The sequence below is a fragment of the Erpetoichthys calabaricus genome, chromosome 8 (assembly GCF_900747795.2).
Source record: "Erpetoichthys calabaricus chromosome 8, fErpCal1.3, whole genome shotgun sequence".
Taxonomy (NCBI): Eukaryota; Metazoa; Chordata; class Cladistia; order Polypteriformes; family Polypteridae; genus Erpetoichthys; species Erpetoichthys calabaricus.
This window is the reverse complement of record NC_041401.2, coordinates 135,306,637-135,332,460: the sequence shown is the minus strand read 5'-3', so window position 1 is coordinate 135,332,460 and position 25,824 is coordinate 135,306,637. Positions and strand designations below refer to the sequence as shown.

At 37.6% G+C, this 25,824-nt stretch overlaps 1 protein-coding gene across 1 annotated transcript in view; it reads right to left on the bottom strand.

Moving 5' to 3' along the window:
- The window catches only part of LOC114656748 (uncharacterized), a 48,537-nt gene that overhangs the window by 13,579 nt on the left and 9,134 nt on the right, over positions 1–25,824 (bottom strand). The window contains exons 2-3 of the mRNA XM_028808361.2: positions 19,939–19,995; positions 19,522–19,648 (exon numbers count right to left, since the gene is read on the bottom strand). Of these exons, the coding sequence (XP_028664194.2) occupies positions 19,522–19,648; positions 19,939–19,995 (184 nt within the window). The remainder of the gene's footprint in view (positions 1–19,521; positions 19,649–19,938; positions 19,996–25,824) is intronic.

The window sequence follows — 25,824 nt, the reverse complement described above, 5'->3', positions numbered from 1 at the left end:
AGTGTGGACTTTACAGGTTTTCCTGTATTTATTGTAGTTATGGAAACAACAGCAGTTACTGTATATTTGATTTTGTACAACATTCAATGTGGAACTGTGCTTTGTGTTATGTGCAAACATTTTATATGTAACACATGAACAGTTTATATATCACATTTTAAACATTTACTGCGGTGGGTTGGCACCCTGCCCGGGATTGGTTCCTGCCTTGTGCCCTGTGTTGGCTGGGATTGGTTCCAGCAGACCCCCGTGACCCTGTGTTCGGATTCAGCGGGTTGGAAAATGGATGGATGGATTTTAAATATTTATAACCATATATGTACAGTATATACACAATCTAAGGAACACAAAACCACAGCACACAAACCAATATTCTCACAACATGTTACAAGAATAACTAATAAAGATATTCTTTTGTCAGTTCTTATAGTGAAAATAAGTAGCAGAAGAGATGCAACAAACTTTACCAATGTAAACATTGGGTGGACTTACTTTTACGTTAAGTGAATCACTGAAAAAAGTATTACTGTGAGACACACTACTGTAACATATTATGATGAGAATGGAGACAAAAAAAATAATATTGCAATTCATTTCTGCAACATTTAATTTTTCTCATTTATACCTGACTAAAGGTAAAGTTAAAATTATATTTCTACGTTCAACTACATCCAACAAGAAAAACCCTTCATTTTTCAGTCAAGTAACTGTATATAAACACCTCTGCTATTTCCACAATGAGACTGTGAATATTCAGTTATGTTATGCACTTCACCTAAATTTAGCCCCAGGCGAGTCTTACTGTTGTAAACCAATAACTGAGATTAGAATGTTTAGTACTTAAAATCTGTACTTAATTAAAGATACTCAAATGTGGATTAAAAATTCTGGTGTCTAACATTTTACTTTCAAAATAAATAATATATTAAACATTTATAGAAAAGAAACTTTTTGAACACTGCAAATGTTTGGTGTTAATTAGCAATGTCAAAAACATGTCATAATGCTTTGCATCCATCCATCCATCATCTTCCGCTTATCCGAAGTCGGGTCGCGGGGGCAGCAGCTTGAGCAGAGATACCCAGACTTCCCTCTCCCCGGCCACTTCTTCTAGCTCTTCCGGGAGAATTCCGAGGCGTTCCCAGGCCAGCCGGGAGACATAGTCCCTCCAGCGTGTCCTGGGTCTTCCCCGGGACCTCCTCCCGGTTGGACGTGCCCGGAACACCTCACCAGGGAGGCATCCAGGAGGCATCCTGATCAGATGCCCGAGCCACCTCATCTGACTCCTCTCGATGCGGAGGAGCAGCGGCTCTACTCTGAGCTCCTCCTGGATAACTTTGCATCCTACCCTATTTTTTTCCTTTGGTCATATTTCATTGCCACTTCAGCCAAATTTATATTATGCAGATATGAAATTTAACTAGTCAATCTTTTCTGTGCTTGTCAGGAACACAGCCCTGTACCACAAAGTGTTCTCCACTTCTCCTTTCAGTTTGTGTCATAAGGAATTTGAAATTTGACAAAACATCAATGGTAAATCATCCTTCATGTGCTGCTGCATGCAGGAGTGAAAATACATCAGTTTATAGTGCTATTGCTTGTATTAAATTTTCACAGAGCACAATGTAGCAGTGTTACAACTTTACTGACTCCATTTCCCAGCTGTACTAAAGGTATTGCCCTGATTGGATGTCTGCAACGGGCACAGGGACTGCTGGGGACAAGAAGGGCCAGCAGGAAGTTTTAAGAGGGAGCAGGCTAAACACAGAAAGGAGCGCCGTTGTTTGTTTGTCAGCACTGTCACCATTTTGCCTGTGTGGATATTACGTGGTTGTCCTGCATTACAGTTGTATTGTAAGTTTTGTCTCATGCCAGTCTGCTGCTTCTTTGTCAGAGAGACTGCTCCCACGCATCTCATCCCAAAACACTTCAGAAACAGTAGGACAAACTTTATTTTCACTTCTACAGTTCACAGGATCTGCCACCCACGCCCCAACTCCATTTGCATCTTTTACATAGGACTGATTCATGGACATTGTCATAGGTGTTTATTGTTGTGTGTTGTGCTTGTTATTGCCATAGGGGGGGTTGTCTGATTATTTGTAGTTTATATTTACTTTCCATTTTATTCATTCATTTGAATTATTGGATTTTGTGTCTCTGTTTGTGAGTGAGTGCGAGTCTGGTCAAGGCTGGGTGCGTTTCTGGAATCCCCACCAAAATAAATAAATAAATAAATTACCGTCCCTTCAACAGTGTGAATCTGAGCGGCAACGGACCGCTACAACTTTGCAGGAGAATATTTACAGCAATACTAATAGTAACAGTCCAAGGGTTAGGTTAGGTTGGTTCTACCTTTAATCCAAGAACAATTTAATGAAAGTACAGCTCTGGTTTAAGCCAGAAAACATAATATATGCCTTAAAAGATACATTTCTGGAAATTTAGAAGCAATACATTTTATTAATGAAGTAACAAAAATGGATTAAAAAAATCACAACCTTAAAGAATAAAAATCCTGATGCTTGCCCTTAGTGTATTAATTATATTTCATGATGGATACCACTGCAATATTACGGTATATTGGAAGGGTGGGCTCACATGAGTGTGACAGCCGACAACCAATGCACATTCACCCAGAAGTACAAATCATAAAAACATGACCACAAGCAAAGATGATCTTTTAGACAGTGAAAACAAAACAGAATTTTCTCTGTCCGATTTCTTGTGTTTGTCAAACCATGACATAACAGAGAAGGGGTAAAAAGGGGGTCAGGATTCATTCATACATGCACTATTTAATCAGTTTCTACTTTGTTATCTGTGTATTTTAACAAATCTGTACTTTACTAGTTCTACATTTAGTGATTGGTACAATCTATTCTTGCATTTTGCGTTGGGGAGTTGTTGTGGCAGTCTGCACCTGCACTTGGCGAAGAGTGCTGTGCAAGACCAATTATATTGTATTATATTTCTGTGGGGGCAAAGGTAGATGAACCATCTACCTATTAGATGAGGACTTCTTGTATTCGGTTTTGTGTACTGTATTTGCTCAACCTACCTGGAAGGGGGTCTCTCTTTGAATTGCCCTTAGTAAGATTTCTTCCTTTTCCCTGCAAGGTTTTTGAAAGTGTTTTCTCTTTCTTGTCTTCTTAGACAGTCAAGGTTTGTTGGGATGGATTTTTTGGGGGGGGGGGGGGGGGGGGGGTATCTGTAAATAAAAGAGGGCCTGCTAAAGTCCACTGAGGTATTCTTTGTGCAATTTTCAGCTATACAAAGTAAATTGTTGTTCCTGTTGCTACAGAAATTTTCAGTAATGTGATTATGCTACCTTGAAAATCCAATAGGTGGGACAGTGAAGAGTTTAAATGGCATGCTACTAGTATGAAAAGACTGTCACTGATTGTAGTCATCTTGTAGTTATCCCTGGAAAATGAGCCAAAAACATTGAATTGTTTTTCAACAAAAAATGTTATGTTTAACATTACAATCATAGTAGGAAAGGTATGCCTATTGTCTAGTACTGTAATGATGCAGATTTAGTATACATGCTTCCTATATTTTTAAACATTTTGTAATATTTTTATTTTTGCTTGTGTGTGACAGTGTAGAATGTCAGTACATGAGCTGCACAATTGACATTGTCCATCATGTTACTATAGTCTACCATAGCACTAAGCTCAAAATTTCCCTCAACACGGAAACCAACAGCTGTTGCATTATGTACAGTGCTTAGGAGGCAGACATCTTCTTGTCCTTCTTCTTGATCACAATCACTTTGCCTTTATCCCACCTGGCTACTCCACCTTAGTGAAGCTTGATCCGTTCATGTGACCTGAGTCACCAAGCATATCATGGCAGTTCAGTTGTATAGTGTTATATGGTGTCAGTTTTATTTGAAGTAAAATCCCAAGCGATTCAGGCGAAGTCTAGAAACTGCCCACCGTTACCTTGATCAAGCAATGGATTCACCAGTGATGGAACAAATGATGTAGCATCGCCATACTGATCGTATTTGCCATCCCTTTTGGTCCCTCTACCGGTTTAGACAATTCAGTTCCTGGTATAACCAGTGCTTACTTTGCACAGCACACAGAACTTGACATTCAATAGTGCCCATATGGATGCAATGTACCGTATCCATAGTGGCCTTTCCTTATAATGCAGGAGACTTCTGTCAATACAAATATCATGATCAGGAACATACACCTTCTGCATATTGTTGATGATTGTCCGATACGCATCACACAGTTTCACCCAGCAATGAAACTGTACATTGACTTCATCATAGCTATAGTTACTAAAATGTGGGCATTTCATGATAAGTGAAAAAGGCAATTAAAATGGATTGCTGTATGGAACTTATAACTTCGCTAAAGGGTGTTTGAAACAACTAGCTCATGGATAAGCACATCTCTTGACTAGTGTAGTTTTTTTTACCTAAGAAACATAGCAAAAGTTAGACCTCTTATATCATTGAAAGATGCTGAGAAATTAGTTCATGCGTTTGTTTTCAGTCGACTAGATTACTGTAACGCACTCCTCTCAGGACTACCCAAAAAAGACATAAATCGTTTGCAACTAGTGCAGAATGCAGCTGCTAGAATCCTTACCAGGAAAAGAAAATCCGAGCACATCTCTCCAGTTTTGATGTCACTACACTGGTTACCTGTGTCATTCAGAATTGACTTTAAAATTCTGCTTATGGTTTATAAAGCCTTAAATAATCTCGCCCCATCCTATATATTGGAATGTCTGACGTCTTATATTCCAAATCGCAACCTCAGATCCTCAACTGAGTGTCTCCTTAGAATTCCAAGAGCAAACCTTAAAAGAAGTGGTGAGGCGGCCTTCTGCTGTTATGCACCTAAAATCTGGAATAGCCTTCCAGTAGGAATTTGCCAGGCTAATACAGTGGAGCACTTTAAAAAAACTACTGAAAACACATTACTTTAACATGGCCTTCTCCTAACTTCACTGCAATTTAACCTTGATACTCTGTATATCCAATTCATTATAACCACCATTCATGGTGGCTCTAAAATCTGTACTAACCCCTACTCTCTCTTCTGTTTCCTTTTCCGGTGTCCTTTTGGTGGTGGCTTGTGCCACCACCATCTACTCTAAGTACCATGATGTTCCAAAAATGATGGATGGATTAAAAGCCAGAAGTCTGTATGACCATCTGCATCAAGAGATTCTGTGAGAACCCTAACTACAAAGAGGACTATTTCATTTATGTTAGGTAGAATGCCCAGAGGGGACTGGGCGGTCTCGTGGCCTGGAACCCCTACTGATTTAATTTTTTTCTCCAGCTTTCTGGAGTTGTTTTTTTTTTTTTTTTTTTCTGTCCACCCTGGCTATCGGACCTTACTCCTTTTCTATGTTAACTAATGTTGCCTTATTTTAATTTCTTATTTTGTCTTTTATTTTTCTTTTCTTCATTATGTAAAGCACTTTGAGCTACTTTTTGTATGAAAATGTGCTATATAAATAAATGTTGTTGTCCGCTATGTACTGCAGTTTCAGGAGACCGAAAAATAACCATGTCAACTGCAGTGACAGGCTGCCAGCAACTGTAACAAACAGAAGGTTAGTGGTTTATTTCAAAAACTATTTTCCCTTTCTCTCTGTCTTTGCATCTGCACTCTTACAAAATACTGAGAACTGTATTGTATTATATTAAGGTCACTTGAACTTATTGGTTCACTCACCTCTACAACCTCAATTCTTATTTTTTTTTACAAAATACTAAATCCAGACAAGCTTGGTGCTTTAACATACTGTGTTAAATAACAGTCACTGACTACTTCAAAAAACTCCTATTCTTGTGCTCCTCCATTTGCAAGGTTATCCCTGTTAGTATCCAGATAATTAAAGTCCCCCATGACCATAATATGCCCCTGTAAACTTGCTTTTTTAATATAACTAAAAATATGTCTGTTGAAATTACTGTCTGTACTGGGTGGTCTATAAAACTCTTAAAATAAGGCCTCTTTCCCTAAACTTTTCTAGGCGAAGCTACATGTCCTCACTAAGACGAGGTTCATCAGCCAACTGAAGAGGAATTGCATTTAAATTATGTTTGACATAAACAGCAACTCCACCTCCTTTTCTGTATATCCTTCCTAAAAAATGTACATCCCTCTATATTACACTCATCTCTATCTTTGTTATTTAGCCAGGTTTCCGTTATTGCTAAAATATCCTAATTATGCTCTGCTACATACAGCTCCAACTCACTTGCCTTATTTTTGATACATCTAGCATTAAGGCAAGCTATTGGTGCCCCTCTGGTTCAGATGCAACCCGTCGTGGTGGAACAAGTCCAATCTGTTCCAAAAGGAGTTCCAATGCCCCATAAACCTATACCTTTCTACTCTGCACTAATATTTAATCCACGCGTTAAGCCTTCTAATCTCTTCAATCTTACCTGGACTGGTGCGTGGCACAGACAAAACCTCAGAGACTTCCTTATCAGTTCTGCTCCTCAGCCTGGCACCTAACTCGAATTTGGTTCACAGAACTGACAGACTACCCTTATGTATGTCATTTGTTCCAACATGGACAATGACAACTGGATCCACCCCCGCTCTGGCCAAGAACTTATCCACCCTTCCAGTGAGGTCCCCCACCTGTGCACCCAGAAGGCAACACACCGTGCAAGACTCTTGGTCTCTGGAGCAAACCTGCGCTTCAATCTCCCTCATGATTGAGTCCCCAATTATCACAACCTCTCTCTTTCTATAAACTGGTTTTGAGGTGGCCCATTGGGGCTCCTCATCCCTGCCTACCACTTCAGAATCATCAGAGACATCATCCAGCTCCGCAAGGACCTGAATACGGTTTGACATTTCTAATTCTGGGGTTGATGCCACTGGACATTGTGCACCCTTTATCTTATGCCCTTGACAGTGACCCACCTATCTCTACTTGTCTGGTCTGGAACCTCCTACTGGGCCACCATAGGGATGCAGACTCTCTCTCTAAAGGACACCTGGGCCAGGTCTGCCAATTCTCTACTACAACATAGGCCAGCCAACCCCTCCTCCAGATTAGTGACCCTGGGCTCGAGGTTCTGCATCAGCTGTCATCTATTGCAGATGTAGCCCTCATAGACAACTGGCTCCTCCAAGCCATCACCTACAAAGTCCAGCATACAACAGGACTTGCATTGCACTGACCTCATTGTTAAAATTTGATTCAGGATTAATAAAACTGCCTTAACTTTATCTTTTTAATTTAAAATTAAATGATTTAACTTAAATGGTAAAACTAAAAAGTTTAGCCAAAAAAGAAAGATTATAGAACTGCTACAGCTATTTTACACCTTCTGTCCCCTTCAGCTACTGTACTATTCTCCCCCTCAACTGACTGCTTGTTTGTCCTTCTATGAGGTTAACTTTACTTTTCTCTGTCGGTTTTCTAACCTTGCACTCCTCTTATTCCTTACATAAAAGCTTTCTGCTTGCACGGTTTGTATTCCCCCGTATTAATGAACCCAAACGGTGTCACCCATTTAACTGTTCTACCTCCGGACTGCAACCACTGATAAAGCAGGTTGATGTACCCACCACGTTACGAACTGTCTCATGATACCTAATTAGGACCACAGCACAGCTGTGCAACAGGTGACACCTCAGTACAACAATAGTCTGAATGGAATGGAACAGTGTGAGGTTTTTTACACTGGGTGAAGTGCCAATCCTGCCACCAATCCCCGAGTCCTAACCTGCAATCCGAAGGACCTTTTGGAGGGCTGGATACAGGTTAACATCATACCCAGGACGGAGCAATTGCAGGTTAAGGGCCTTACTCAATGGCCAAACCGAATACAATCACTTCTGGCATTTATGTGATTCAAACTGGCAACCTTCCAATTGCCGGTACAGATCCCTAGCCTCAAAAGCAATTCTTTTTCATACAGTAACATTGATTAGCAAAATTCACCAGAGTGTTTTATGCAGTGAATATGCTGTATTCATCATTAACCTTGCTTGTTGAATATTTTCCATGTGGCTGGCTTAGGCGAACACTTTCTTTCTCAGTTCGCTGTGATGCTTTGTCCAGCAAGCATGAAATCGCACAGCTGTATGAGCCATGGGCAGAAGTTTCATGTGTGGCGACAGTAAGATCATTGATATGCTGTTTCAGGCATACAAGATGTCGTGACCTGTTCAGTATCCCAGCCTTCCACACAGCATGTTTTTAAACAACTTGCAGTATGTTAGTTTGATGGGTACATTACCTGACCATAATGAGAATGTTATGAGTGCAAGTACATTTATTTATATTCCGGCACTTGGGACACAAGTCACTATGTGTTGCTCTTAGTAATAAGAGAGAGGTCAAACATGCTGTACAGCATTAGATGCAATTATATCACCCCCATTTAAGTAAACTTCCTTGTTGATCAATATTTAGGGATAGTCAAAGTATCGTGCAATAACATTCACTGCTTTGCCATATTGTTTAAATAAGTTTGCATAGCGGCATAACCTGTGGCAAAAGTGAGTCTCTGCAGGGGAGAAACTGTATGGTGTGAAAACTTGTGAGGATAAGGATCCCCCTTGAAGAAAATGAGGGCTGAGGGCAGACTGACACACTGAAATAAGCAGCGGTTTAATATTTAATCCTTGAAAGCATTGTTTATTGTCTATTTAAGAAAGGACCATGACAAACTGTTAACCTCAAAAATACCTCCCTCATCCTCTTCAAGGTGGATCGGTGCCCTCACAAGTCTTCACATCACCCTTCCTTTGCTGATCTGCTGCACTGTTCATCACACTTCATTTTAAGGCATTTATGGGCCATGATGCACTTGCTTTTTACGAAAATATAGCAGCTGCGAAATATAAAACAGACACAGACACAAGTAAGTAAGCCTGGACGCAAGGAGCTGGTGTCCAATACGCCATGAAACTGGTAACAAAATATTATACAGTACAGTGTTCTTTTTTTCTTAGTAAATAAAACAAACATCAATATATAATAAAGAATACACATATATCTGTAACATGTTTATTATAGCTGTTAAATACATAAATGTATTACAAGTTAGATGAGTACTGTCCCCTTATATGGCTGGAAGTACAATCAGTTCTTTCTTAGAATGCACATGGTGCAATAGGGCAGAAATAAGATAAGTAGGGAACTATGGAATCAGTTTTATTTTTTCACAAATTCCATTTCGGTTTTCACTGTTTTATTTTCCTTCATTTGGATTTTTGTTTTTTTCTGTAAGAAAGTAGTAACAGCTACAACAAAACAAACAATAATGAAACAGCACACTAGCACAACTGAACCTTATTATTCATCCGGTAGGAGCCCAGATCCTCCATGATGCTGTATGCTGAGATTGTCCTACTGCAATGAGTGCCCTCCAGAATTGTAAGAGCTTTTACTAGTTTGATGCATCCTTCTGAGATGAAGGTTAACTTCACTTTTAGAAAAAAGAAAGAGTGACCCGCTTTTAAGAGGAAAAGCCTGCTCTTCTGCCCAGGTTTGTGGACCTCAAATGCCTCGTCACTATGAGGCAAAACACTTATTAAATCGCAAAACATCATTGTTAATTTTTAAAAGGGAACCCATTAACAACCACTGCCATTCATTAATAACATTTTTCTACGAGAAGGACTGTTAATACCGGTGAAATACTTGTATAATTTAAATCGGTTAAATGATTCACAGTAAATACATTACGTACAATTAGAACTGACTACATAAAAGAATTACTATACAGCCAAATGTTTACTCAGCTATCACTATGATGAGAACTATGTGGTCTCGGCTATCAGTGGTTTCATCAACTACGACACATTTTCTTGCCTTGAATCTTTCGAAACACAGCATCCACATGTTGCTCAAAGACACAGGGCAAATGAGTTTAACGAAGACTGCTCTCATTTTCTGGCAGCGCGCCTCCTTGATTACAATGATTAATAAAGAAAGGACGCATCTTCATCATTTATTCGAGCAGTATGTCTGACTCACATGGACACAAACTGGTGTCTTGCATCTGACTATTTTGTTGCTTCCTCTTCTGTTACCTTTAGAGGAACACTTTGATCTTAGTTTCTCCTCGTTTTTGAGATGGGCTTTAGATTTGATGTGGTCATTACAAGTATCTTTTCGTGTCCAGTCAATGGTATGCTGGAAAAACTTGCAGAAAAGTTGTCCAGATTCGTAAAAGTCTCCGGATATTGTTGTGCCTCCAATTTTGCAGTTAAGCTCATGTTTTAGTTTTTTTGACGTAGTTAGGGTATCTGATACTGCTTGCTTCCGACATTTACATCTTGTGCAGCAAGCTAATTTGGGTGCCTTTAACACTAGAATTACCAAAGCCTACAAAAAAACTCATAAATCCAGCCCACCTTATTTCTCTTTGCACCTCTCCATCAGCATCTTTTGTCTTGTAAATGTGCCGATCAAGACAAGCAGCAAGCAGCCTACTATTCCATCCCTCCATCGCTGCAGAACGGGCACAAATTTCTCCCAGTTGCAGCCTTGATCTGGGAGTGAAGTACTGGAGTTTTAGAATGGAAAAATCCAGATCGTTATTTGGAACACATGCATTGTGTTCCATTTCTACAATAATCTGTGTAAACACATCGTTAAAACAGAAACGTTTTCCATATTTTAGTAATAAATGACAAAATGCAGACAAACTATATAATGTGTAAAGGCTGAAGTCCAAAGATCAAATAAACACTTTCACAAAAGGTTGCCGACTTGTAATCAAGAGTCTCCGGTTCGAACCTGTCTCATATATTTATCGTTTTGCCTAGTGAGTGAGCTGCTCTTATTGTTAATACAATAAAAACATACATTTTGATTTGCGTCTGTAACAGCCAGTATACATTTATATATATATATAAAAAAAAAAAAAAAAAAGTTAAGCTTGCTTTTTTTTTTCCCCACTTTTATTCTCTCAGTCACGATCACGATACATACTATCCCCACCCATAAGGGGATCTGATGCTATTAGTTTTTATTTGAAACTGGGAATAACTGTAGATGTAAGTGGTGTTTTGAGACAATCGAACTGGAAATTCTCTGATCTGGATGTATAAAAGCTGACAAACGGCGAATCTGCCTTATTCTTATCTCACTGTCACTTGATTTTTTTAAAATTCAGTTTTAATCAGTGTTCCTGCTTACGCTAAATTAGTATGTGCCTTATGGTCTATGATGTCAAAGCCACACTGACAAAAAACAGATACACAGGTATGTATATATGATATTTGGAATTATTCATTTTATGATCTGTATAGTACATTTCGGAAAACATTGTGGCACTGATGTAACATTATTCATATTCATAGCAATATATAGCAAAATTAGGTGGTGGTGGGGGTGAGGTGGTGTGCAGTTAAAGCTAGGTCAGTTTGTGTGTAGGGTATTGGTCGTAAAGTATTATTTATTGTGAATATGTTATTAAGTTTGCATATGCTGGGTTTATGTCCAAATGTCTGTTAATGGCGTTTTCGTCCGATAGCCAAGATTCAGCCAGCTCTCTGGCACTTTTAGTACTGGCCTTAAATCTTACTCGTACGTTGTAGGTCCATAAATATTTGGACAGAAACAACTTTTTTCTAATTTTGGTTCTGTACATTACCACAGTGAATTTTACATGAAACAACTCAGATGCAGTTGAAGTGCAGACTTTCAGCTTTAATTCAGTGGCGTGAACAAAACGATTGCATAAAAATGTGAGGCAACTAAAGCATTTTTTTTTTTTTTTTTAACACAATCCCTTCATTTCAGGGGCTCAAAAGTAATTGGACAATTGACTCAAAGGCTATTTCATGGGCAGGTGTGGGCAAGTCCGTCGTTATGTCATTATCAATTAAGCAGATAAAAGGCCTGGAGTTGATTTGAGGTGTGGTGCTTGCATGTGGAAGATTTTGCTGTGAACAGACAACATGCGGTCAAAGGAGCTCTCCATGCAGGTGAAAGAAGCCATCCTTAAGCTGCAAAAACAGAAAAAACCCATCTGAGAAATTGCTACAATATTACGAGTGGCAAAATCTACAGTTTGGTACATCCTGAGAAAGAAAGCAAGCACTGGTGAACTCAGCAATGCAAAAAGACCTAGACGTCCACGGAAGACAACAGTAGTGGATGATCGCAGAATCATTTCCATGGTGAAGACAAACCCATTCACAACAGCCAACAAGGTGAACAACACTCTCCAGGGGGTAGGCGTATCAAATTGATTGTCCATCTGTATCATGAAACACCGCCCAATGACCCAAAACATACAGCCAAAGCAACCCAGGAGTTCATTAAAAGCAAAGAAGTGGAAAATTCTTGAATTGCCAAGTCAGTCACCTGATCTTAACCCAATTGAGCATGCATTTCACTTGTTGAAGACTAAACTTCAGACAGAAAGGCCCACAAACAAACAGCAACTGAAAGCCGCTGCAGTAAAGGCCTGGCAGAGCATTAAAAAGGACGAAACCCAGCATCTGGTGATGTCCATTAGTTCAAGGCTTCAGGCTGTCATTGCCAGCAAAGGGTTTTCAACCAAGTATTAGAAATGAACATTTTATTTACAGTTATTTAATTTGTCCAATTACTTTTGAGCCCCTAAAATGAAGGGATTGTGTTAAAAAAAATGCTTTATTTGCCTCACATTTTTATGCAATCGTTTTGTTCACCCCACTGAATTAAAGCTGAAAGTCTGCACTTCAACTGCATCGGAGTTGTTTCATTTAAAATTCATTGTGGTAATGTATAGAACCAAAATTAGAAAAAAGTTGTCTGTCCAAATATTTATGGACCTAACTGTGTGTGTATGTATATTTATAAACAAAATAGAAAATAGTATCTGAATGATAGAACTACAGATTATTCAATCGTTTAATTTATTGGGAAGTTTTGTAACATTCACCCCTTCAGTCTCTAAATTCCGCACATTTCCATTTTTAAATCTAAACTCCGTTTTTAAGTGTTAATTGCGCAATTCCATCCGTGTTTTCCATATTGCGGAAATCATAGGGCCCTAGATAAGGTACCAGCTACAGACCATGGACATACATCACTGGATACCTGGACTGCTACCAGATGTACAGTATAAAATTGATTTCTGTGTTCTGGTAGTGCAGCTTCCCATTGCTAATCAGCATACGTAATTAGCCATGTGCTTTAGCCATACAAAGTCTTAAAGAAGTCCTCCCCCCAACACTCATAAAACACAGCAAACACTTTGGAAATAAGAACAAAATTATTATTTACAAGGCGTTTCTGTCTTCTTGATGGAGGAATAAAGTGTGAAGTATCTGTACAGATACAAACAAAACACACATCCAGCTGCACCGGAGATGGGACTTGGATCAATGGAATGATCCAGTCCCACGCTGTTGCTTTTTGGCATGAATGTGTACACCACGAGTGGAACTCTGAGTGCAAGAATCTATAATTTTATTTACTTGTTGGTTTGTCAACATTGGTTGTATTTTGTGGTATTTGTTACATTCGTTGTTTGAGGCACAGTGGTTGACACAGCTGTGTCACAGCTCATATTACATATCTGGCCACAAAAAACAATTGCACCATTATAATCCACTCAAAAACAAGTACGAGACCTTCTTCCTAATTGACTTGAAAGCATTTTACAGAGTTTGGCAAATATTGCCAACAGTTCTGTGATTTTGCCGAACTTATGGTGAAGCAAATTCCTCAATGTTCACTCATTACTACACATAAATAAAGCCACTCAATTTAAAAAAACAAAATGTTCAAATCCTGGGCCAGGTCAGTGTAATGGGTCTGCACGTTCTGTGTCCGAGTCTACTTTGATTCTCAGACTGATCGTTTTGATAGCAAACTGTGCTGTCATTACTGCAATATTTATGTCCCACAGATACAAAGTAATGTCCTGCCTTTAGCATATGCAGAAATGGCACTCTGATTTGTCAATCATATATTCAGAGCAAAAACTGCCAATCTGTTGCCAATAAACAAGTGCACGATTATAGATACTGATCAATTTAGACTACCAGTTCCACGCTGTACTTCCTATTGAAAGGCATCGGGGAGAAAAAAAAAAAAATATATTATATATATATATATATATATATATATATATATATATATATATATATATATATATATAATGCAAGTGTTCAAAGAAAGTGGAAAACATGACTTTATATAGAAAGTATACACTCAATATAACCAGTAAATACACTACAAAATGCTTTTCAAAATGGCAAGTGACCTGCAACAGTAGCTTTAAAATGTTCTAATAAATGGATTTAAATGTATACAGTATGACATAAAATTAAGCAAGTTATCATGAACAAATGAATCACAAGCACCATCTTTTGGTAGCCAAGCATGCATGAAATATGTATAGATGTTGCACTGCACATTTTTCTTGGCTGGCACTATGGCTGCTTTATATCCAGATATGCCAACACTCTTCTGAAGTCTCTAAATCAGGAAATACTGATCAACAGCATCAAAAGCAGCTGTAAGATCTAGCAACACCAGCACATATGCAATACAATCTCACTATGAGAAATGCTGTCTCTCTCAGTACAGCACACCCCATGGAAACCAGACTGAATTTTTTAATTTTATATGGAAGCAGATAACATTCCATACAGGCAAGTCAAACTGTAACTAGGCAAAGCAAAATTCAACCCCCACCCAAGAGAAAGACAGAAGAGCCAATAACAAAATGCTACTCTATAATAAAGGAACAAGAAATGAAGGATATCCATTTACCCGAAAAGGAAGCTTATTCTAAACTGTTATTGATTAGATTCTGCCATATTTAAAAAAAAGTTTTGAACAGATCCTCTCAAATTTTCACTTATTTTTTTCCCAATTTCAACTTGTATAGAACATCAGATACCCACTGACGTAAAAGTATGGGGTGGGATTCTGCCAGATGGGCAAGGTAAGTTTGAGTGCTAGTAGTATAGTAAAGGCAAATACAGTTTGTTTGTCCTTCTCCCCTTTAAGCCCATCTGGGAGTACACTAAACAGAGCTGTTAATGGGTTCAGAGTTCAGGTTTGCAGTGTCAGTTCAGTAAATGAAAACTGAAAAGAAACCAGTACATCCTGGTGTGGAGATGCAGATGTTCGCCTGCGATGAACACACCTGTTGCACCAAACAGCAGAGCACTTAACATCACTGCTGTGCTATCTGACAACACTGCACTCCCAAACCCTGCTGCTGTTCCCTCAACACTAGCTGCATGACTGAAGCAGGAGGGAAGACCGCCCAGCCGTTTCGACATGTTTGTGTGCCAATGCAAGGGGTTGGAACTGGCCGCTGGGGATAGGGACTTTGAAGGGAGGGCTATGCAACGGCATAAGACAAGTTACATCAATTAGGGAGGAGTCATCAAAAGATTAAGCTGGCATTGTATCATCAATAGCAAGAGTGCCTATAAAAATGGCAACCATGCACAGTCGCCCAGGCTTTTCAAACTAGTGCAGCAAAAGGCAAGCAGTCCTATTAAGCATAGCAAGTCATCTCAAAGATGCCATTGTGGAACTCTGTGTTGACGCTACACTGTAATACTACAAAAATACAAAGTGTGCCTTTTCTATTTCAGTGTAAATAAATGTAAATTACGACATAATAAAGTAATTTGTCATGTTAAATATTGCAATTACACTGCACATTAATTACTTCAGAACAACAATTCTGCATGGTCTTCAGATTTTGTGAGACAGTTTCACGGTGTAGGTTGCACTACAGGGTTGAAAAGATCAAAATTGTGTGAATTAAACACAGTTAAAAGTTAAAAGTATTATATTGATCAAAGTGGCTCTACAGCTACGAAGGACCAGAACTATGGGGAATCGAGGTACAAAGGCCACTGACCTGCACTATTCGGATATGGAGAACTTGAAAATGCAAAGTGGAAGTGCATTTTACTTTTCATTTCTGCAGCCTCATTGCAGTTCAAGCTGAAAATGAAATTGCAAAAGGAGTTATTTAATTTTAATTTTTGAAGCATTCTTGCGTGCAGACTTTGAAAATGACACTGAAAAAGAGACTGCATTTTTATTTTTTGCAGAAAATATCCCCCATACCTGACCAGCCAAATCTGACAGCATTACAAATTCGATTGAATGTAATTAGCAGAATGTAAACACAGGTAAGCAGATGCAGCATTAATTTTTTTAAAACCATTCATTTGATTTCCGGTCAATACTACATAGTACTGCCTTTATATTCCATAGTTCATTGGCTACATCTCTTACAACATCCACTAATTCATTTTGTGATTCCATAACAGCACCTGTCAGCACACGTCCAGATGGTCACATAGTGTTTGCTGAGGCAGGGGTGTTTGAGCAGTCACTGCCCAAAGATGAGTTTTGTGCAGCAGCATCATCATCACGTGGAGTCAAGCTCCCAGCCTGGAGATCAGCTTTTGTAATAGTGCCTGGAACAGAATAAGCATTAATACCGCATCTGCTGCTTGCTTGTTTGTCTTATTAAAAATGCAAATTTACACATGTATGGATAATGGTAAGCAAAAAAAATAAAAATTCACCTTTACCCACAGTGATGTCAGACTCTCCCTCACCCATTGGTAAAATACCGATAAGTGTCTCACCAAATTTGATGTCTGACCATTTTTTTTTTTTTTTTTTTTTTTTAATTTTGGGCACTGTGCCACTTTCTGAACCTGAGCTTTTGAGTGCATCCACAAAACTGTGCAACAACATCATTTTCCCTTTATTGCTTGTGCCACTGCTTATGCTGCCAAATATGTTTTTCCTTGCCTCCACTTCACTTAACAGGATATCCATTTTGCATTTGCTGAAGTCCCCAACTCCCCAACCATGCTTTTGCCACAGTCTTAATAAACCATTGTTCAGAAGGGGCTATTTATAATGATTTGCATTTTTATATATGCAAAATTATGGAAGAGTCAGGGAGGAGCTGTAATTCACATCGATTGGGATTTATAGAGGAAGTGCATTGAACATGGCAAACACAGTTTTATGCATCTGGATGTTTGATCATACGCCAAGTGTTAGTGTGAATTCTATGCACGGCCTTATACATGAGGCTCCTTGTCTGGGTGCATGTTTCTCTTTGTTCCCTTGTTTTATAAGCAGCCATCCATCCCAAACAAATAATGCTCCAAATGGAATTAATGATTATTACATGAATAATCTATAATCTTAGAAGTACAGTCATGTTTGCATTGTATAAGTGTTCATTCCCAGGTCGATGTCCCTTGTGATCCAAATTACCCTAGGCTAATAAATTCCAAAAATATGTCTAGCAATATTCTGCCCTTGCGATTGTGCGTCTTTGCAGAGCTAGACAGATAACAAACAACTTCAGTAAACCAATTTCTTGCCCAGAGCGACACTTTAATATCAAAACTTTCATTCTTGGTTGTAAAACTACAAAAACACAAAGGGTGCTTTCAGTACTAAATCAATACAGAAATACATTCATGTATAAATCAGTTACCTGTGGTAGATGAACACCTGGACAAGAATTTACAATAATTAAATGACAAACTTAGGCATATCTTCACGAGACTTAACATGAAAGAACTGATGGCACCCTGCATCTGGAACTGCACTAAACTGCTTTCTAAGATAGGTGGATTGATGAAACTTAAATACCTAAAATGACCACTAGGTGGCAAAGTTTGAGACAAAAGTGTGAACAGAATACAGTACAATGTTCTTAGGATTCTATTCACTTCCTGGGTCCTCCCTGCATGTCTGCATGGGTTTCCTCCCAAAGTCCAAAGACATGCAGGTTAGGCGCATTGATGATCCAAAAATTGTCCCTAGTGTGTGCGTGCATGTGTGTCCTGCTGTGGGCTGGTGCCCTGCCCGGGGATTTGTTCCTGCCTTGCGCCCTGTGTTGGTTGGGATTGGCTCCAGCAGACCCCCCTGTGACCCTGTGTCAGGATATAGTGGGTTGGATAATGGATAATGTTCTAAATAATACAAGGTTAAAAAAAAAAAACAGTAATCATTTAAGAGATGCAAATATTTCAATATAAGAGTTTGAGATGAGATTCATAGTCCTGCAGCCTGTAAGTCAATGTGTAGCAGTCACAGGGATGCCAGGATTCACACCATCCGAAGACAGCGATATGTTTATTTTAATGTGGGGACCCCAGGAACACACCCAGCCTTGACCTAGCATGCACACTGACACTGACAAATAACTCAATGAAAAAAGAATGAATCAAATAATGAAAATAACAATATTACAAAGATGCATAAGCAAAAGCCCTACCCAGTACCCTGATGGCGATATTTATGAACACTACACAGTAAACCAACACTAACAACATCCAACACAGTCCAATATAGCATGGGCAGATGAGGATGAACGTATGAAATGAAAATCCCTGTGAACAGCCCTTTGAAAGAAATGTAAAGTTTTGTCCTACCAGGTGTCAGTTCTAGTGTGAGGATTTGAAGTGATTAGGAGCACTCCCCAGACAAAGACATATCCAATCAACACGAAATGGATAAACATGCACACGAAAGCACACACATCCAGACGAATTTGTAATCCAAGGTAGTGTGCGACGAGTAGAAACAAAAACTGACATGATTAAGATTCCCATAGCACATTTTTGGCTCCTTTGTAAATAGTCCACCGGTTTAATATTCCAAGCAACCCCAGCACCTTCTTAATCCACCTAATAACATAAGCCTACATCTCCTCGCAGCCCTGGCTGTATATTTTAAGTAGTGCTGCTACAAATTTTGTACATTTGAGAGGACTGTAATTATTCTTAGTTTGAGGTGTTCTGGTTGCTGGCTTTTCAATCAGCATTAGTTATTACATTTTAGCTGAGTCATACAGTTCAGTTTTTAAATATCTGTTAATTTATAGATCAGTTAGTTTGAGCACTGATTAAAATTAGTCATCAGCATATTTTTCATCACCATACATTAATTTAAATCCAACTACACAACTGTAGCAGTTCCTTCATTAGAAGACATTAGATTATCATTAACACTGTCTGTATATTGTGAACAAGTGCAAAGACATACTGAAACTCTTTAAAAAGTTGTAACGAATAAGGTGAAATAAAAGCTATGACGTTGTTTTTGAAGTACTTTAGAAAGCAATGGTAAATGAGAAATTGATACAAGTGTTTTAAGCATTCCAACTTAACAGTAGAAGAGCTATTTTTTAAAATAGTTTCAGTATGCTTTAATCACTTTTAAGAACAGAAGCTACTGCATATAAAGCCTCTTCCCAAGACATTAATTACCTGGTAAATTTCACAACACATATTTTGAGTTTAAAACAATGACTACAGAATCTTTGTCTTAAATATAGGATATTGTAAATTAACAAAAATTTTCAAAATATTAAAAGCAATAATACTATTTTCAAATAATTTAATGATGATTTTAGCAAATTACGAAAATGGTAAATTTGCTGAAACTATCACACCAAATTTAAACTGGTGTTTTACCTTCAGTATATTTAATGTTTGTATGGGTTCATGAAAGTTTTCACTGCAACAGTATTTTGCAATTTACGTTTACCTTTTATAATTATCTTTGTAATGTGCAAGACATTTCTGCCTTTCACCAATTTCTTGATCCAGGTTTTCAAGCTTGGTTTTCAGTTCTTTAATGCAATTCTTTTTCTCTGCAACACTAGAAGATAAAACTTTGGGGAAAATAGCAGTAAGTTCACTGGTAGAAGCACCTCATTTTTTTTTTCTTTAAGAAGGGTACATGATCGAGATTGCGGTATTAAAAGTTAATGATGCCATCACACCCCCCAAAATTTATTCTACATAGTTATTTTCTGAATGTTATGCAAATGTAGATAAACTACATGAATGATTTAGACACTGCTTAACTACGAGTAGGCATAAAATATATACAGTCACCATATGTAGCACTGTTATGTTATATTCAGTTATTGCAATGTATTTACATTAAAGTAAAACTTACTTTCAATCTTCTGCTTTTCTTTATCTTTACAGGTCATTACTTCGTGTATCTGAAATGCTACAAATAAATATGAAAATCAAAATCAGTAAGAACTTTAAATAGCAAACTATATTCAAAAATTCAGAGTATACATATACTGTACATAAAAGATTTTAAAATTTAGTTGTTTGCATTCATCTGCTTTTCAGGGCCCACTTTTCTCAAGATTATTAGTCCTATGCCTGCACCAATGGATGCAACACTAGAATCTATTTTTTTGGAGTATTAGTTTTCTGCAAGGCAAAGTGACAAACGCATACATAATCTTACGTAAACTGTGATAATTTTCTGTCATTAATCAATCTGAAAGCATGCCTTTAGATGATGGGTAGAAATAAGTGTTCCAAGAGGAAACCCAACTATAGTATGGGAAACATCTCTGTCACACAAGAAAACCTATTTGAAAATATAACCTATGTTAAGCACTGTGGTGCAACGATTCCACCCATTTTGCTGCTGCTGCACGTTATGGCTTACAGTGGATTCAGAAAGTATTCAGACACTTCACTTTCTACACAGTTTGGTGTAGATGTAATTTTAAGTGATTAGTAACTTTTGCCAATCAATTTACATTCAATCCATAATGGCAAAATAAGAACATATTATCAGAAAGTTTGGCCAATGTATTAAAAATCAAAAAATGAATTCTCATTTATACAAGTACAGTATATTCAGTCCCTATACACTGAAACGCCCGAGGTCAAGTGCATCCTGTTTGCTTTAGTTATCCTTGAAATGTGTCTAGATTTGATTGGAGTGTACCTGTACAAAACTGAATTGACTGGACATAATTTACAAGAGGAAAAACCATGTGTATACAAGGCCCCACAATTCACACTGCATGTCATATTGTATAGCTAAAACTGTTAAAATATACATTTTGAAGAGAATAGACAGTCTATATCAATTTCATATTTAATGTGCCTCTCCATTATATCCACTGGAAAGGGCACTCACTTCCACAGCTGACCCTTCGCTTACAGAAATACTCTATAGTGTTTACAAAATGAACACTGGGCAACATTGAACTAAACCTAATTTAAAAAAAACACACCACACACAACCCCACACCACACTCTAGTGGTCACCTTTTTCTCCAATGTGCCCTATCCATTGGGAGGGACACCTGTTTCCACTGCCAGAGAACAGCGGTAGAAATGCCTATGCCCAGTCTGCGGCTTACAAAATGAATACAGGACAGCTAAAATTCTTCAAAATGCATTTTAAAATGTTGTAGAAAGTCTGTTAAATCACAATCCTGTTTACTGTGGCTTTCACTCATTTTCATGGCTGGAGCATAGCTGCATAAAATGCATGCCCACTTGCCTGATGGATACTGAAATAAGATTGTCCAGATTTAACATGATTAAAGGAAGTTTTCTGCATCACTTTCATGTCTGTGCTCCCCTGTCCCATCCATTCAAGGGCACACTTATTTCCTCAGCTAGGCCTTTGCCATAGAAATGCATGGCCCCCTGTCATCAGCTTTCAAAATGAACACTAGACAGCTAATGATTTAAAAAGTCTATGACTACAGTACACAAAATACTAACACTGAAGGCAGAGCAAAGCACATTGTTACTTGTTAAGCAAAAAATCTCATGGCGTTATACTTCAGAAGAATTCTTTGTGTTGTAACTTGTATTGACAGTTGTGTTCTCACAATCAAGGAGATGTCAGACTATTACCAAATGGAAATTTGCAGGAGATTCTGCTGCACACTGGGCTAGAATCTGTTGCTCTGCATTTAAAAAAAAAAAAAAAAAAAAAGGCACTGGGGTAATACCGGAGATCTTAAACCAAATGAAAAATAAAAAGGAAGGAAATAGCCCTTTTTAACCTCAAATCCCACTGCTTTAGGCATGGCACTCAATTAAGTTTGGAGGAAGATAATTAAAAATAAATTAATAAACCAAATCCATAAAAACACATGAACTTATTTCCTTGAGTGGTAAACCTGAGGGTTCACTCCATTTTCAATCAATTATTTCATTAAAAAGGTACCCATTGTAACCTTTTATGCACTATGAAGCACCTTGAACCTTTATGTTTGGGGAGGTGGTACCTGGCAAAGATCTGATGTATTCTTCATCAGCCCAAAAAACAAGATTTGCCACATATACAGTATACATATATACAGCAAACATTAACAGAAGCCTGTATTCCAGCGTTAAAAAAAACAAAATCCTAACATCTCCTCACATAATTCCCCAAGCTTCCAGGTCTCTGAAAATGAGGCAGAAAAGCATCAACATTTTATAATCTATAAACAACATTCTTTAGGAGATTTGTAGAGTTTTGAGTCAGCATTTATTGTGCAAGTCTTGTATCGGGGACACATTTTTACCATATTGCAAGCTGCCTCCATCTTTTTTTTTTATATAAAATTTAGGAATGATGTGCTATATAAAAACATTATGAGAACCTACAGTAACAACTGCATTTAATCTCTTTCAGAATTAGTCTGCAGTCAGGAGAAATCTAAGCATTTCAGTGTCCTTCACATCGTTGACTAAGGGACAAGTGCTGGCAATCAAATATTTTCCACCCAGAAACTTTATATTCTGAATTTCATAATTCTTGAGCTAAAACAAAGAAAGATTGTTTTAGGGTTACTACTAAAGAAGCTTTAAAATTTAAAAAATACATTTCTTGGGTCTGTGCCAGACAACAATTTTAAATATCCAGTAAGTTTACATCTGCAAAGGACATTCCTTCGTGGTTAGATATTTCAGTTCTAAAAATATGAAATGCACAAAAAGAAACACTGTTGTATTTTTAAAATGTAAAATTGACTGATTGTTGCAGGGTAACTCACTGGAACAGTCTAATTTGAAAACCATTAAAAAAACACATGCAATTATTCAATTTGAAGTTACAATAGTAAAAATGTATATTTTGATGAGCTAAACTTAGCAATGAATTCAAAAGAATTTTTTCCATTTCTATTCAATTGCAGAACAAAAACTACCTACTTTTTAGAATGGACACAAGATACCTGTATACTTCTATGTTTAACATAAGATTTTTTACACAATCTGTCCAAAGTGAAAAAATAATGCTCTCTTTTCCCACCTTGGAACAGTGGAGAGAACCACCTTCCTCTTCACCCAACTGGTAGCTGGGGCATTGAAATCACACAACCCCTAGGGAGTAACTAGGACTAGTATAAATGGAAGAAAAATCCTACCTCCTAGGCAATACCATTTGGAGAAAGCCACTCTTTCAAGCATCAATAAGATGTTCCTCACACTGTGTGCCCATTTCAATTAAACTGTTTTAGAAAGATATGGAAAAAGATGATCCACTGTGGCAACCCCTAACAGGAGCAACCAAAAGGAGTAAGCAATTAAGTAATACTCCGTGCTTTTTGCCATCTTTACAGCAAAGTCAGAGTTTTTAAATGATACACGCTTGCTTGGCTAAAATGCTTTATCAAGAAATAGTCTTCCTAGGAGTTTATGAAAGACATAACAAACCACTTATGGTTTAAGGAAAATCTCTCAATAAAAGTCTTACAGCAATAGCTTTTAAAAATTGCATACTTGCCTATTTGTTAGAACAAACTTTAAAAGTTGCCTATTTCCCATTTTCATTGGAATGAAAAGTTGCCCTCTTTGTGAAACCAGAATCATTAACTCTTCACCCATTCAGCCATTAAACAGGAAAGGTTAAGTTTTGCTAATGTTACATAATGCTTGCAGAATATTTAGAAGGCCCATTTGAATGTTATCTAAAAAATATCACCAGCTTTTATTATTTAAAAAGAAAAAAGTCTGTAGTTTTTTTTTTTAATTTTTTTAATATAACATCAAGTGTTAGTGGGTTATTGAATTGAAGTTTTTCCTATTTTAATTCATGGGAGCTTTAAAGCAAGTTAAGTTTCACTTGGGTGGCTGCAATGGCTCAGTTTCAATCTGGATACTGCTACTCCCAACTTCACAATTCATACTTCAGTCACTCCCTTACAAATTCTTCCCCAGCCACCAGTGCTACACCAAGCCATTCAACACTTTTCAGTTACAATAAAATGATCTAAAAAAATAATAATTTCATGAAATTAAAGCAACTGACTGTACTTTTACCACTTTAAAAGAGTCTATTCCTAACAAATTAAAACAAGAAAATGACTCCACATTTGCCACTTCAGTTATGAAGTCAACACACCTGGTGATGTTAGGCAAAAGGAATGGGCATAAGTGGCTCAAAAGCAGCAGTTACAGCAAGTGTTAGGTGCTTAGGCACTTTCACCACTGCCTGCTGTTCTCAAATTCCATCACATCATAATATAGGACACAGATGTTATAATTGATGCATTTAAATAATAAAAGAAGATTTATATTATAGATGCTTTTAACATGAGCCCTTTTAAGTTCTCATTATTTATATTTTGACTTTTTTGCTCGAGTTGCCTCTTCAAAAGCATCACTTTGAGTCATTAACAGTTCAAAACAGGTGGAAAATGTCATCCTTTAAACTAATGCATCACCTGAAAATTTATTTCTTCACAAAAACATGATTGTCAGTTGGCACAAACTGATGTTATCAAAGAGAGCAGTTCACACAGGAAAATAAGTGAATTAAAAAAATTGCCTGTGATTATGCAGACATTAAACGCAATTTAAAAAAAAAAAAAAAAAAAAGTAGCCATTAGACAGAAGGTGTGCGGGACCAGACCCAATTCCATACTTCTCAGCATGAAAGGCCAACTGAGTGTTGTGGGTCAGAGCAGGTCATCAGTGAATTACAGACTGGACTAAAATTTGGCTATGTTTACCTTTTCTCCCCATTAAAGGTGGAGCAAAAATGTAACGTGAACTTACTATTCCAAATGCGAAATGCTTTATATTTATACTATTATCAAAATCTTTACTTTCGATCGCATTTTGTTTCTAAAGGCTTCAGTGCTTATGCGTTATGCACCGTTACCTAAAAGATTCCTTAAAGGAATGTCCATCCATCCATTATCCAACCCGCTATATCCTAACACAGGGTCACGTGTAACCCTTCAAAATATAGCACCTCACAAAAGATCAAAAAGAAAGGATAGTCCAGGACACGTCACACTGTATGCATTACAAACAATAGACTCACTTTTTTTTTTTTTTTGTATTTTTATTAATTTTCATTGTAATCATTCCATACAAACAGATCAATTTATAACCCAACAAAATTGAAGACAAATCAAACCCCACCCCTGAGAAGGACAGCTTAGCTAAAGGAAAATTGCTTAAGGCTTTTTAATAAGGCAACATTAAACAAAGGAAAGGGAGAAGTAAATATATATGTAAATAAGAGATGGAGAAGGGAGTTAAATACGGTAATAGTTATTTCTCTTATTCTAAAATAATATTGATTAAATCCTGCCAGGTTTTGAAAAAATTTTGTACAGATCCTCTAACTGAGAATTAGATTTTTTCCAATTTCAAATAATATAAAACATCGGTTTCCCACTGACTTATAAGAGGAGAATTAGGATTCTTCCAATTTAACAAAATAAGTCTGCGTGCCAAAAGTGTGGTGAATGCAATCACCGTTTGCTTGTCCTTCTCCAATTCAAGTCCATCTGGAAGAACACCGAACACAGCTGTTAATGGGTTAGGAGGGATTGTGATACCAAGGCTGTCTGAAAGGCACTTAAAAATTTTTGTCCAAAATGATGTTAGTTTGGTGCAGGCCCAGAACATGTGACCCAGTGAGGCAGGAGCTTGGTTGCAGCGTTCGCAGGTTGGATCCTGCCCTGGAAACATTTGACAGTTTTAAGTGAGACAGATGAGCTCGATATATAATTTTTAGTTGAATAATTCTATGCTTTGCGCATATAGAACTTGAGTGAATTCTCTGCTT